At 43.3% G+C, this 13335-nt stretch overlaps 1 protein-coding gene across 7 annotated transcripts in view; it reads right to left on the bottom strand.

Moving 5' to 3' along the window:
- The window catches only part of TMEM131L (transmembrane 131 like), an 81464-nt gene that overhangs the window by 66301 nt on the left and 1828 nt on the right, over positions 1-13335 (bottom strand). For all 7 annotated transcript variants that reach the window (XM_032108225.1, XM_032108229.1, XM_032108228.1 and 4 more), the window contains exon 3: positions 7520-7563. In XM_032108225.1, the coding sequence (XP_031964116.1) occupies positions 7520-7563 (44 nt within the window). The remainder of the gene's footprint in view (positions 1-7519; positions 7564-13335) is intronic.

Here is a 13335-nt window from a genome sequence, read left to right as displayed (position 1 = left end):
GCATGCGACTGGCCTGGCACTAAAATCTGACCTTCCCCATGTGTTTGCTGAATGACTACACCAACAGGCTGTGCCACAAGATCTGTCTCTGCTCTCACACAGCTCTGCAGCCGGTACTGAACCTAACACAATCGGAAATAAGACACCACATGCCCTTGTCCCACCTGCTCAGATCAGGCTTGTCCTAACTCTAAAGGGCATGCACTCTGGGTGGGCTCTGTCCCAAAGCATCAGCTATGGGGTGTTTAGCAAGAGCCAAAAAAAAAAATAAAATCATGCACAACAAATGACATACACGTGCGTGCACCGGCTTTCAACTGTCCACACAGTGCTGCCACTGCGTGATTCACCACACCATCCACCCAAAACCCACAAGCTGTCTCCCAGGCTATCCATCATCCCAGTGCAAATGCTTTACACCCCACTCCTACCCCACAGCCACTGACTTGAAGGCATTACTCCTAACACACAACAAGACACTGTCCATCTCAGCCCCACACTTTTGAGGGCTGACCTGCTCATCTATCTCACCTCAGTGATCAGGCTTCCCCAGCCCCTCCTGCACTGCAGGGATAAGGGAGCAGAGTCAGCCCTGGCAGAGGTACCATCACATAACCACCCACCCCCACAGCAGGCCAAAAGGCAGGGGCAGGAAGAGGCAGGTCTGAAGGACTGAGGAAAGAGCAAAACGATGCCACAAGATCCAGACTAGTGCCACACCAACATGAGTGGGGCTCCCTGGGAGCAACGTGACACAAGCAGAACAGAGATGACATCCTCCAGGTGACACAGGGCACCCATCCCACACAGCGGGAGGTAGACACCGAGGGAGAACTGTGCACATTTTCAGCTGATGCTGCCAGAGAGCAACAGGGAAACCAATCAGAGAACAATCACAAGTAAATGTTAATCCCACAGTAAAACAAAGAAATGCTTCTAGTCCAGAGAACTTGTGTGGTTCCCTGCCTTGTGCAGCCCTACCAGGCAACAGAGTGCAAGACAGCCTCTTCCTCTTGCAGTACAGAAACTACAACCATTTCAGGGATGGCCCAGACAGAAACTAAAATAAAAAACTAGAGATGCCATAAAACAGTATACAAGAGATCGGCAGAAGATACAGAGAACAGAAAGTGAAGAAATTATTAACAGAAGAAAACAAAGAAAGAACTATATAGGGCACCAAAATGTAAAGCATAGCTTATTTGTATTTTTAAAACAGGTCATTACATGTGAGAAAGTTTCCCCAGTAGCGCATATCCACAAACACAATTTCTTCATACACACTAACCCCTGTGCAAACAATGACCTCACAGCCCCAGCCTGCTCTTTTTACCAGTGTAGAAACTGGTGTTTCCATAGAAGCCTGTGTGGCTTTTCAAGGCACCATGAGCCATATGAATGCAGAAGTGCCAATGTGCAATTAGCACACCAAGATTGCGTTTATTTCTCAAAGCCAAGTTGTCATCCACAGATGAGAAAGTCCATTTGAGGCAGCATACGAGCTCACACAGATCTAAGAGTCTCTGGTCCAGCCATGAATATCCTCCAGCCCAAGAGGGCTCACAGAAGCGAGAGAAACATACACATTCCAGCACGGTTTGTTCAATGCAAACAGACAAGATTTTGATGATGAGTGGGACTGCCACAGCAAATCCAAGAGTAATTAAATGTGGCCACACATCACCTTTAAAATATTTCCATCAAGGTCAAGTAGGACCTATGCTGAGGACAGAAGTTTGACAGCTCTTTGCAAGACCGTCTCATCTGCCATTATGTCATGATCACTTTCTAGCCACAGGCTCACCTCCTCAGTTTGGTGTGAAACACTGTACAGCTGGCCTGGGAAACTGCTCTCATTTATGAAATGTCTGAAAACAATTTAGAAATAAAGAAACAAACGATAGCTGAAACATTTGTTAGCACACGGCACCGCCATGCAGTGTCCCAGGAGAAAAAACAAAACACAGTTTTTACTCCCTGTATCAGCAGGCAAGCAACATAATTTTGTAAAAGGACCAGTATTTTGGAAGAAGCAATGCACACAAGGGAAGAGCTGTCCCTAGCAGCATCTAACACAAAGTTCAGCAAGGCAAAGTTCATCAGTGAATCAACTGCCACATAAAACACAGATAAACAATTAAAGCAGCAGGAGCTCAGCCTGCCACCCTAGCTGTGTCTGGCAGAAGCCTAAGGAAGAAGAAGAGTAATGCTGATAGTTCCTTCCAAAACAATCTGTTTCTTCATCAACAAGAGAACCTCCAATTTCACTGACCTCTTGCAGCTCTCTTCCGTAAGCTTCTTTTAGTCCAGCTTCACAATATCTTGTGTTCCCGACAGGTGTTTCCTTAGGGATTTTCAACCAAGTGTAACAGGTGGGTATGTGCATCTCAGTTCCCCTCCTTTACTTCTAAGGATTATGTAAAGTAAGTGTAATTTCTTTAGGCATCCAGTAAAACTCAAAATTAGTAGTCCCTTGGTGATCTAGTCAAAGTGGGAGTGGGCACAACAACCATGACTTATCAATCAAAAACAGAAGTTAGCCAATATTGAAGAAGCTTTTGGTGCTAACCACTAAAAACATACGTTCTGTGCATACTGTACAAAATTTCTACCATATGCAAGTCCATTAATGCAACTAAAAAGCTTTTTCCCAAGAAACTCAGCGTTTTTTGGGTTTGTTTTTTTTAATACACACATGGATTTCTGCTTCCTTTGTAAATCAAAAATTTTAAAAACCACCAAAAACTTAGTAAAAGCAGCTTTCACTATTGCAAGTTAAGAGCAAGCATGTATTCTAGGAAAAGTCTTCATGTAGTTAGACTTACTTTTGGGGTAAGTTTAATGACAATCTAAATGATCAGTGGTACTCCAGACAAGCTTAGATTGAAAATATTGTTTTAAGATGATTCTTTTCAGACAGCTTAAGCCTTCACTGATGCTCTCAAAACTACTTTTCAGCTTTTGATTTTGAAACACTTTCTCAATGGATGCTCAGTTTGATTTTAATAAAAGATATTTAAAAAATAAACACAACATAAACCAATTTTTTTAAATATTCAGACATTTCTGCTGGCACAAAATCAATTTTTATTCATTTCAGTAAGAAAAAGCAGAAGGAAAAAGAAAATCTGGTTGATATCTGGTTGATCCTAAACTATATTTCAATCTTTCTTTTCCTGCCTTAGCCACCATCCAAGCTAGTTGTCTGGTACAAAGGCTTACCACTAGTCCCATGCCACTACCTTCCAAGAATTGGACTGTCAAAAATTATGGCACTAAGATCACAGGCTTTTTGGAGGATGAGTCACCTCTGAAGTGTCTTAATACCCCATCCACGGCACCAGACCTCATTTGTGCCTCTTGACTAGAGACGAGTTGTGGCCAGGGAGAAGGTGCAATGTACAGCCTCGCAATGTGAAGCAGGCTCATTCTCCCACTGCCACTCTGGATTCTTCCTGAAGCAAATGCTGTAACTACATCTCTTAAGTATCCCCTCAACCCTCTAGAAATTCTGCAGTTTGTGCACCTTAACTGCTTTGCTCTCTCTCAGGCAACTAGTAATCTACTCCCTTGCTGCCTCTACCTTCCATTTCTCCTCCACATCCGGAGCACTAATTCACAGACACAGCAAAAACAACAGGATTAGGAGTAATTCCACCAAGCAATCATGAGAGGTCAAAGTGCTGGGCATCAGCTGTCACTCCCAGGCTGCACTGACACCCGAGCAGGAACCCACTGGGAGCCGATACCATCTACTGCCCCAAGCAGCTCCAGTCCACAGGGTCAAACGCTCTCCAGTGATCAAAGGCAAAGGCTCAACAGAAATGCCTGACTGAGCCGACTGCATCACACTCAGAATTTTCCTAGCAGTTGATACACCTATCTACTCAAAGCAAAATATGCCCTGGCATAGGCAAAGGCTGGAAAATGTCTTCTTCCTGGCTAATTTCATTCCATACTCCTAGTATTGTATGATTTCCCTTCTCATAGACAATCACTGTGCATCACATACTAAGAATACATGCTGCACATCTTGAGCACAGCAGTCTGTTCTGGTGCAAATGTTCCTTAATGTGCCAGCTGTGAAACTGCATCCTCAAAGGCCTTTGTGCAGAAGTCCTTAAAACCCAAGTGCTAACAATGTCATACATGCGAAATTACCTTTTTTTTTTGGAGTCCAATGACTACTTCCTTGAAGTAGAAGGCTAAAAATTTTGATAGCATCATTTGTGCATGTCACCTGACAGTACTGTCTCTTTATTTGTGCCAGACTTCTGCATTTCACAGTATCACAGAATATCCTGATTGGAAGGGACCCACAAGGATCATCAAGTCCAACTCCTGGCCCTGCACAGAACCACCCCCAAGAGTCACACCATGTGCCTGAGAGCATTGTCCAAACACTTCTTGAACTCTGTCAGCCTTGGTGCTGTGACCTCTTCCCTGGGAAGCCTGTTCCAGTGCCCAATCAGAAAAGGTGAAAAACCTTTTTTCTAATAGCCAACCTAAACCTCCCGACACAACTTCAGGCCATTCCCTTGGGTCCAGACTCATTTTGCTGCTTTAGCAAGCACCTAAACCTTCAAAATTTGCTACTGCCAGTTGTGGCAACCAAACTCACCAGGATGAAGGGGCAGAGGAACAAAAAACCCCAAAAACCCCTCCAAACACAACAAAGCCCTTTCTTGTCAACACCTGTCATTGACTGTTCTGAAAGGCATCTTTCTACTGCTGACTTTCAATTGTAAGAAAAGGTTTTTAAAGAAATTTGAAGCTTTTTAATAGGCTAGTCCAAATACACACGACTTTAATTCTGTCAAAGTCTGTGGCCTGAAGCAGTACTCAAGCGTCTACTGTGCTGCATTTTTTGTTTCAGAATCTGATCCAGAGAGACACAGAACAGCACAAGGCAACCTGTGGAAACATCCAAGCAATCACAATAGCAGGAATCATAGGGTGGAAATCAAAGAGTTGATAATGATCATCTCACTCGGGGCAGCTGCAAACCCATGAACCTACAAATCAATCATTTCCCATTCACAAAAATTGCTATTTTGACAATGTCTTTTACCTCCATGCAAATTTCTCTATTTGTTAAAGCTAAACCTAAGGCAGAAATGATAAGACCACATCCATAGCCCTTGTGCACCTGCCACAAGAACAACAGCAAACCAAGACCACCCCAAAAGGAAGATCTTATGATGCACATGTACAGGAAGTCAGTTAAAAGACTGTTAATATTTTACTGGTTTTGTTGTGTTTGGTTTTTTTAAAGTAGGTTAGCAAGCACCCAGGGGAGCCCACTAACCTAAAATTCAAAACTGAATAAAACAATGTTTTGGAAAGAGACTTTCTTCTTTATGCTCCAAGATGATGAACTCTCTGTACTTCCTTCATCTCTGGAGAAATTTCTGATTTCTCTATCTCCTTTAACTTCTGCTTATACCCACCCCCACATTAAGGTGCTTTGCTTCTAGGGGCTTCACATCAAATTACAGTAGCTTCAGCTGATTTCCCCAGGGCATGCAGTTAGACAATAAGATGAAGATTCTGCAAGCTTCAGGTTTTGCTGCTAAAGGAAAAAGAAATCCCCGTGATTTCACCATATAGTAATAAAAGCCAAGGGAATAAAAATTAATCTGGAAATAAACTAATACATTCTAGTCTTTCAAATGTACTTTTGCTGGGTCTTCTTCATGAAGTCTACACTATAATATTCCTTCAGTATATATAGCACACGCGGGGCTATGTATGTGTTTACATACAGCAGCAAACCAAAAGTTTAGAAGATGCACACAAGCCAGGACCTGTTTAGGCAAGTTTCCTGAAGCATTTCAGTATGACAATAGAAGGATGTTTCCACCATGCACGTGAACCTTTACAAACTTTACTCCCAAAGAACAAGTTCATTTTCGAAAATGAATAATTACAAGAAAAATCTTTAAAAGCACCTGAATGACCAAAAAAACCCCAGTCAATTCACTTTTTCCTCTCCTAGTCTCAAGAACTATTTTTCAGTATTTTTATTATTGCCATAGTAGCCAATTACCCCATCCACCTCCAGAGAAAAATAAGCAAGTAGAGATTTTTCTTTTACACCTAAATTGCATCTCTCTGCTTACTAAGGAAAATCTCAGAAACAATCTTAAGCACAGCATTAGAGACTGCTGCCTTCTGACTACCTCTCAATAAAGAAAGCATGCAAGTAATAAAGTTACGCAGTAAAAATTCTGCATCCAAACCATAATAGCTCCCAGATGAAAAAATCAGAAACTTCAGTATTTGTGCAGGGAAATGCAGCTTTCAATAGTATACCTCTCTTTTCACAAGAAGAGGCATTTAAAAAAAAAAAAAACCAACCCTCTGCAGGTAGGAATTGGGGCACTTAGGCAAGCACAAGTAATCAGCACCAGCTGTCAGCAGCCACAGTAATTCTCACAACCTGTTTCCATACCATCTTTGTAATTCCCACGGAGATGAGGCCTTAATGTGGACACTGGGTCCAGATGAGAAAGCTCCCAATGGGGCAGAAAGGGGAAAAGCCATGTGAAGGAGCGTTGCAGTGCAGGGCAGACCCATCATAACCATCCTGCTCCCGCCCCTCAGGCTTACTCCTTCTGCCAGCTCCCAGCAAGGCTTGTGTTTTATCAGATCTATTTGCTCTCAAACCTAAGCTAAGGGCAAAGACTGGAGATAAATGCGAAAAGCATTTCTGGCTAACTGCAGCCATCAGAAAACGGTGCTGTTACACATGTTTATTGTAAGTCTTGTGATCTTTCTGGCTGGCATGGCACTGAAAGCTGTAACCACATTAACACATACCAGCGGAAGGAAGTGTTTCACTGGTAGATGTCCAAGCATTTTAACCTGGACTCTCAGAGGAAACAAAATGTGTATTTAAAAAATAATCTGTGATGCTATTTACCCAACCCTCCAAAATACAGAAGGCCTGATATCAACAGAAACAGCAGAGTTGAGACTACAGTTCTGAAGAGCATTATTATTTATCTGATTTCAAGACATAAGGGCAGAATATTTATTGTTCCACAGCAACACACTAATAAACCTTTGGCTTTCAATCTCCTTTACCTCCTTCCTTGTCTTAGTACAAATTAACACTCCACGACTACTTACATTTACAAATTTCATAATGGAAAACTGTCCCCTGCCTTAAAGAAATCAATTACAAAATATACAACAAAACAGGATTAATAAATGGATTTTTTTTGTGTGTGTGAAAGCAATGAGAAGCAAGTTCATCTTAGATACAATTAGGAGAAAGAGATGCAGGAAAGGTATTTTGTGCTTGCATACACTGAGCACAGGTTTTTTGGTTTTGCTAATAAATCAATATTAACATTAAGTTGAGAAAATTGTAAGCCACAAGTAATAAAAAACTATTTAACATGCAGGAGAAAAAAGTAATTTTTAGAAGTCTGCCCAATTACACTTTGGTATTTCCTAAAGCAAAAACCAAAATGAGCTTCAATACTCTTGCTTCCATTTGAGTTTAGCTTACCTTTGCTCTTGCGGATGCTCTTCCACATCCTCCTCCGAATCAGCCTGACAAACAGAGAAAATACTGTGTAAGAATCCCAGAACTGCACCATGCTACACTGGACATATGTACCACTTTTAACTCCTTCACAGATGGATTCTCATATGACTTGTTTGCAAAACAAATTCAGAAATCTAAAATTCCTCCAACTCCTTTATGAGTCAAGTAAGGTGGTTGATGGACATCCCATGCTGACTGAACAGACTCATTTTCCATTTATGCAAATGCTTCTATACAAAATCTGCTCACACAGAATTTCAATCTAAGGCCATCAATTGCCCTCAAACTACAGGAAGACTATTTCCTCCACTTTCAAATTCTCTGCCCCCATCAGTAAACTTCAGTAGCCAGTACCTGAGAAAATAGGATGCAGAATGCCTTGAAATGCAGATCACCTGTCAATGCCAAAAGCAAAGTACCACATTCCAGCTGGCATGGTGAGGTCCCAAACCCAGATCTTATCATTGATTAGCAGCATGTACAGAAAGCAGAGAGAGCAGAAGCTCTGAACACATCATCTTAGCTCAGTTGCTGGTCTCAGGTAATTTTCAAGACATGCAGCTGAACTGAGTCAGCTTGCAGTTCACCAAAAACCACTTTGAGCTGTCTACAGAAATGAACTCAAGTGTTGGTTCAATGAGCTCCCTGCAGGAAATCCATTTAAAACAAGGAGGTAGCTACTCTGAACTGGCCAAGATCTCCAGGAAAGCTTTAGGTACAACTCAAAATGAAGTGTGTTCCAGCCACTCAACCCCTGCTGATGAAACCAGGGACAACTTTAGGGAGATTAACATTTTTTCAGGAAGAGGTCACAGTCTTCCTGCCAGGAACAGCTGGTGAGTTTTCCCAGCTTCTGCAGGTGATGGTTCTACAAGACATGGACTACTGACCTTAGCAATGAAAAGGTAAGGGGAAAAAATCTTTTAAAACTAAAAGACTGTACTTTCCACCACCCCTCCTACATGTTTCCCACGTAAGCCTATCACGGAACAGGCCCCAAGCTACCAGCTTTGAATTTAGCTCCTATTTTCACCACATACTGGAAAAAAAATATCACCTGTAAATACTAAACATCTTTCTACAGGCTTCAGATGCTTAAGCAGATCAGGCAGCCCTACCTGCCTACTGAATGGGACAGACAGCAGGATTTCTAAAGACTGAGCTTCATGAAGTAAGGAAAAATGACAACACACACACTATGGCAACAAATATGGTTAATGTTGACATTAGTGCTAATAATTAACATTATTGTGCCTAAAATAATGACCTCATGGCTAATATTAATATAGATCTTGCCAAAAGCTACCAGATGCATCTGAACTTCCGTCTTTTGTCACAAGCAGCTCATACAAGAGAAGCAGCACAGCCTCCACCATAACATAACCAAATCTGGAACGAGACTGGCAGAGAAGTACAAGTTAATTTGAGGACATGACAATCTTTCTGTATGCCTGCCCCGAGGTTGGAGACACCATGCTAATTGTCCAGGATCTGCAGCACACCACAAAGCTCTTCAGCACAGATCTACCTAGAGGTCCCAGCACCTGGCCCCATGAAGACCCAGCCATCTCCTCTAGAAGCCTTGCTAAGTCTTGCTGTTAAGACTCCACCAGGATGGCACGATACAAACCCATTATGTTTTCCAGCTTCTTCTAGCTCCTTTTGTACTTCTAGGACCTCAGCATGATGCCAAGCAGAACTAGAGGACTCCTTATCCACCTTCTCCAGAAACAGCTCCTCTGCCATAGCCAGCCAGCAAGCTATCCTCATTTTAAATGGCTTAGTTCCTCCTTTAAATGGCTTAGCATCTGTCAGGCATCAGAAACCTGGGTCTGTGTCATTACACTGTGCTCACCCTTAACACTAGCCACTTTACCATTTCTCCTCTTCACTTTTCCCCAAGCAACAATGAAGCAAACTTCCCAACCTACAGTGCAGCCACAGCACATCTCGACTGTGCAAGGAAAAATAAAAAAATTAAAAATCACCCTCAACTCTGATCACACCCATGTCCAGCTTTCTCCTATCTTCACTCCTGTGTGCCACAGGCTACACATATATGTAGGCTTACACTGAGGATTTACAACAAAAAACAAAACAAAAACAAACGAACAAAACACCAAGAAAAAATTAGCGTTCTCAAACTACAGGACTACAGGGGAAAGGAAGGGAATACCTCCTGAAAGTTAAAATGCAGGTCCCAGCAGTCTATCCATGAAAAGAAAAAAATCCCCTTCCTCCAAACCTTATCCTGAATATGGGGCAGGTGCTTATCTTGTGCTGGAAAGCCCTTGAAAGCGCCCCTCTTGTGTCACACAAGTCTCAAGAGCCTGGGCTGACAGCTACTGCATAATCTGCATGGCCAACCAGCCCCAAGTCCTATCAGCGCCATCCAGAAGCTCAGCTGGGAGTCTGGAGGAGCCTTTTAACAGCCCAAAGAGGAACAAAATTCCCACCCCAAGTCTGTCTCAGACAAACCCTGCTTTGAAGCAGGTGACTCTGTACATTTAATTTGTGCACAGCTGATGGGATCGTTAATGACACACTGCAGTGCCGCATATCTCTGATGAATATATGTAAGATCAAGGTCTTCCTCAGCTTTCTAAACCAGTAGAACAATTAACCTTATTAGCCCCTGAGCTGCACTGAGGAACAGAAACTGAAGACAAGTTCCTACTACTTGGGATACTTGGGAAAAGGAAAAAAAAATCTTTCAGACCCAAGCAGAACCTTGTAAGTGAAAACACAGGCAGCAGCTCTGCATTTGTCCAGTGTCTATAACAACCATGATACAGTAAATACTGCAGTATCTTTCTCTAAAATTCAAGCACCTGAAACACTGTCACAGTAAAGTGAAATAAAAAGTCACTGTAACCTCCTTAGTATCTGCAAGCAAACTGAAACATTCACAAGGTGCTCCTGTAATGAAACATCTTGCTCATCTCCTACATGTAACACACAGGAACAGTAGAAAACTCATCACATCAGTCAAATACAGCACTGTCACAAAACCAAAGTTTGGCATACACTGCCTTTGATGACTTACTGTCATTTTCAATTGTGATAACAAGAACTACAACTTTAACTTCATTATGTCATTTTAAGGTTCCTCCCTCTAAACTAAAGGGGCTGAAGGGAAAGTGCTCAGCAGCTACCCAACCCACCTGCCCCTGCCTGCAGATGCTCCCAGTAACCACCTACAAGGTTTTTGACAGACAGAAACATGCAACTGTGACTCTCTGATACCACTTTTAAGTGGTGTAGGCTGTGAACAACAATTGTCATTTGTGCTTCTTTCGTACGCTCGTGGAAACAGCTGGCCTGATACCCTTACTGTGCTTTTCCTTGTCCTCTTTCCTCTCCTTTTCAGCAAACATAAAACATAACTAACTGCCTTTCAGCTATGCACTGAAGTGCTACAACGTGGCTGTTAATATTTGGAGCTTTTTCAGCCTTTAGTGATGAATGACTTGGGTGTCAAGTCTTATATAAAGGAGCTTTTCTCCCAAGCATTTTACTTAAGTAAGTATTAACAAGTTACAAACAAACATGCAAAACCACAAAATTATAAGGCGTCTGAATAAAAACCAGAACTGCTCTAATCAAGTCTCTCACACTCGAGGTTTTCCATGTCAAAAATCCTACTGGTTTTCAAAGGAAAACTCAGCTGCCCATCCCAGGGACATTTGCTATAAAAGGGAGGTTAAGGGCAAGGAGAAGGAGAGCAAGGTCCACAGTGGGTGCTCTGTGGTTACCCCACACTTCACACCGCCTTCAACAAGAAAGAAGAAACGGGCACAAGGGAATACAGCCACCACATCTGACTGGGAAAACCAGCTGGTCTCAGAGCTTAAAAGAGAATCCAGGAAGAAACATTAAAATACTGGAGGAAGCAGGAGACCAGTAGAAGACAGTCAGCAGGCTAGATACAGCAGCTCCCCGTCAGCCCCGGCGCACGAGCCCACGCACACCCTCACCAATTGCAACGCTCCGGGCACCCTTCGGGCCCGGCTGTGGAGCAGGAGCAGTAGGTGAGCCATCCCCACACAGCTCTGCAGGCTTCAGAGGAAGCTGAAATCAAAAGCTCACAAGCACAAGGGGGGGGTGAAAAAAGGAAAAGCACAAATACGTATAAGAGGGAAGCTGGGAGGGGGGCACGCGAGAAGCACAAACAATGAAAGGGAAGCAAGAGGAAACAGAAGGTAGAACAACCAAGCGGGGTGGAGGCGCGGGGGCCCTGGGCGGCTGTGCTCCAGCATGCAAATTCATGCAGCTCACGTAGACAAAGCGATGTCATGAAAGGCCTAGAAAGCAACCACAAATATTAAAATGCTTTGTTTCCCTTCCCTCACCCTTTAACGCGATGTCTTTATTCGCTACATGCTCCTGGAACAAAAGCATGTGCAGGCAACCAGATGGCTGAATGGGTTACCAATCCATCCAACTTTCACCCTCAAATTCTGCAGGCAGCAAGGAATGCTCAAAACTGCTCTGTCACAGGCAGGCAGCTGATGATGCATGGAAAATAAGATAATAGTGTAAAGCCATGACAGAAAGAGAAAAACATCCATCAGACAGCATTGGTAACCCGCCAGAAACAGGCTAAAGGGCTGGCAGACAGGGCAACCTAATCCATTTTCCTGCTGAGAGCAGTGGGAGGGAGGTGCTTTGGCAGAGGAATATGCACAGTTCCTTCCCTGGGTTTTTCACTTCCGCAGGTAAAATCCCCATTGGTGCCACAGTCCCTCCAAAAAGAAGCAGAAAAAACAAAATCAAGGGGCTAGAACAATCCTATTCCCAAAGTCTTCACCAAGGCCCATCTTCAAACATGTGAATGAAGCAACTCTTGGATATTCCTTACCAAACAACATTTATTATCCACTCAAAAGCAAGGAATTCTTCCTCTTTCTAGACCCTCACCATAGCATCACCACTGCTGTGATACGTGAACACTGGGCAACAACCCTCATCAAGTGTTTAACCAAGAAAGTCTATTCTTACAAGAAAGAGAACTACTCCTTGTACCAGCAGTAGGTCAGACCATTTTTTTTAAGTGAAATGTGATCAACAAGCAATAAACCTCTTGCAAGTTTCAGCATCTTTCTAACAAAGGGCAGTCAGATGTAGTGATTTTCCAGACCTCAGGAACTGATGCCGGCTTCTCCACTGATGCCCCTCACCAACCTGGAACAATCACCCAGGAGGGAAACGATGCTGAAATGCCTTCAGGACCTCACAGACACTGCTGGGGATTATGGCTGGATGGGCAACCCTTGACTCCTCAGGCATCCAGGGAAGAGCCATGACCAGCCACTGCAGATCAGTGCCACCACTCCATAAAACAGGTGTTGAAAGGGTCCCCCACCACATCCGCAGGGACTAAGGGAAGGCTCCTTTCCTCCTCACCATGACAACTGGAAAAGGTGGGTTCAAATGTGGCCACAGGGCCCAAGCCCAACAGGGGCTGGGTAAGGCCCAAGTCCACATGGAAACAAAAGATCAAGCAACAGGGTTGGGCCTGTAACCAAATTTTGGTCTTAAAATCTGTTTGAGGAACCCAGGCCCTTCTGTTCAGCTTGAGTAGTCACTGATGCATCAGATGCTGCTGCGGTCCTCAAGCTCAGAGGGGAAAACCATGCAAACCAGTCAATGCACCACTAGTACTCAGAGACTGGCTCATCTGACTTTTAACTTCTTAAATCAGCAAGCCTATTGCGATTTTCCTCTCACTCTGTCACAACTGAAGCCAGAAGACTTGTTTCTTTCCTGCATACCTA

Source organism: Corvus moneduloides, chromosome 5 (genome assembly GCF_009650955.1).
Source record: "Corvus moneduloides isolate bCorMon1 chromosome 5, bCorMon1.pri, whole genome shotgun sequence".
Taxonomy (NCBI): domain Eukaryota; kingdom Metazoa; phylum Chordata; class Aves; order Passeriformes; family Corvidae; genus Corvus; species Corvus moneduloides.
The sequence above is the reverse complement of the archived record's forward strand: the minus strand, read 5'-3'. Positions and strand labels throughout refer to the sequence as shown.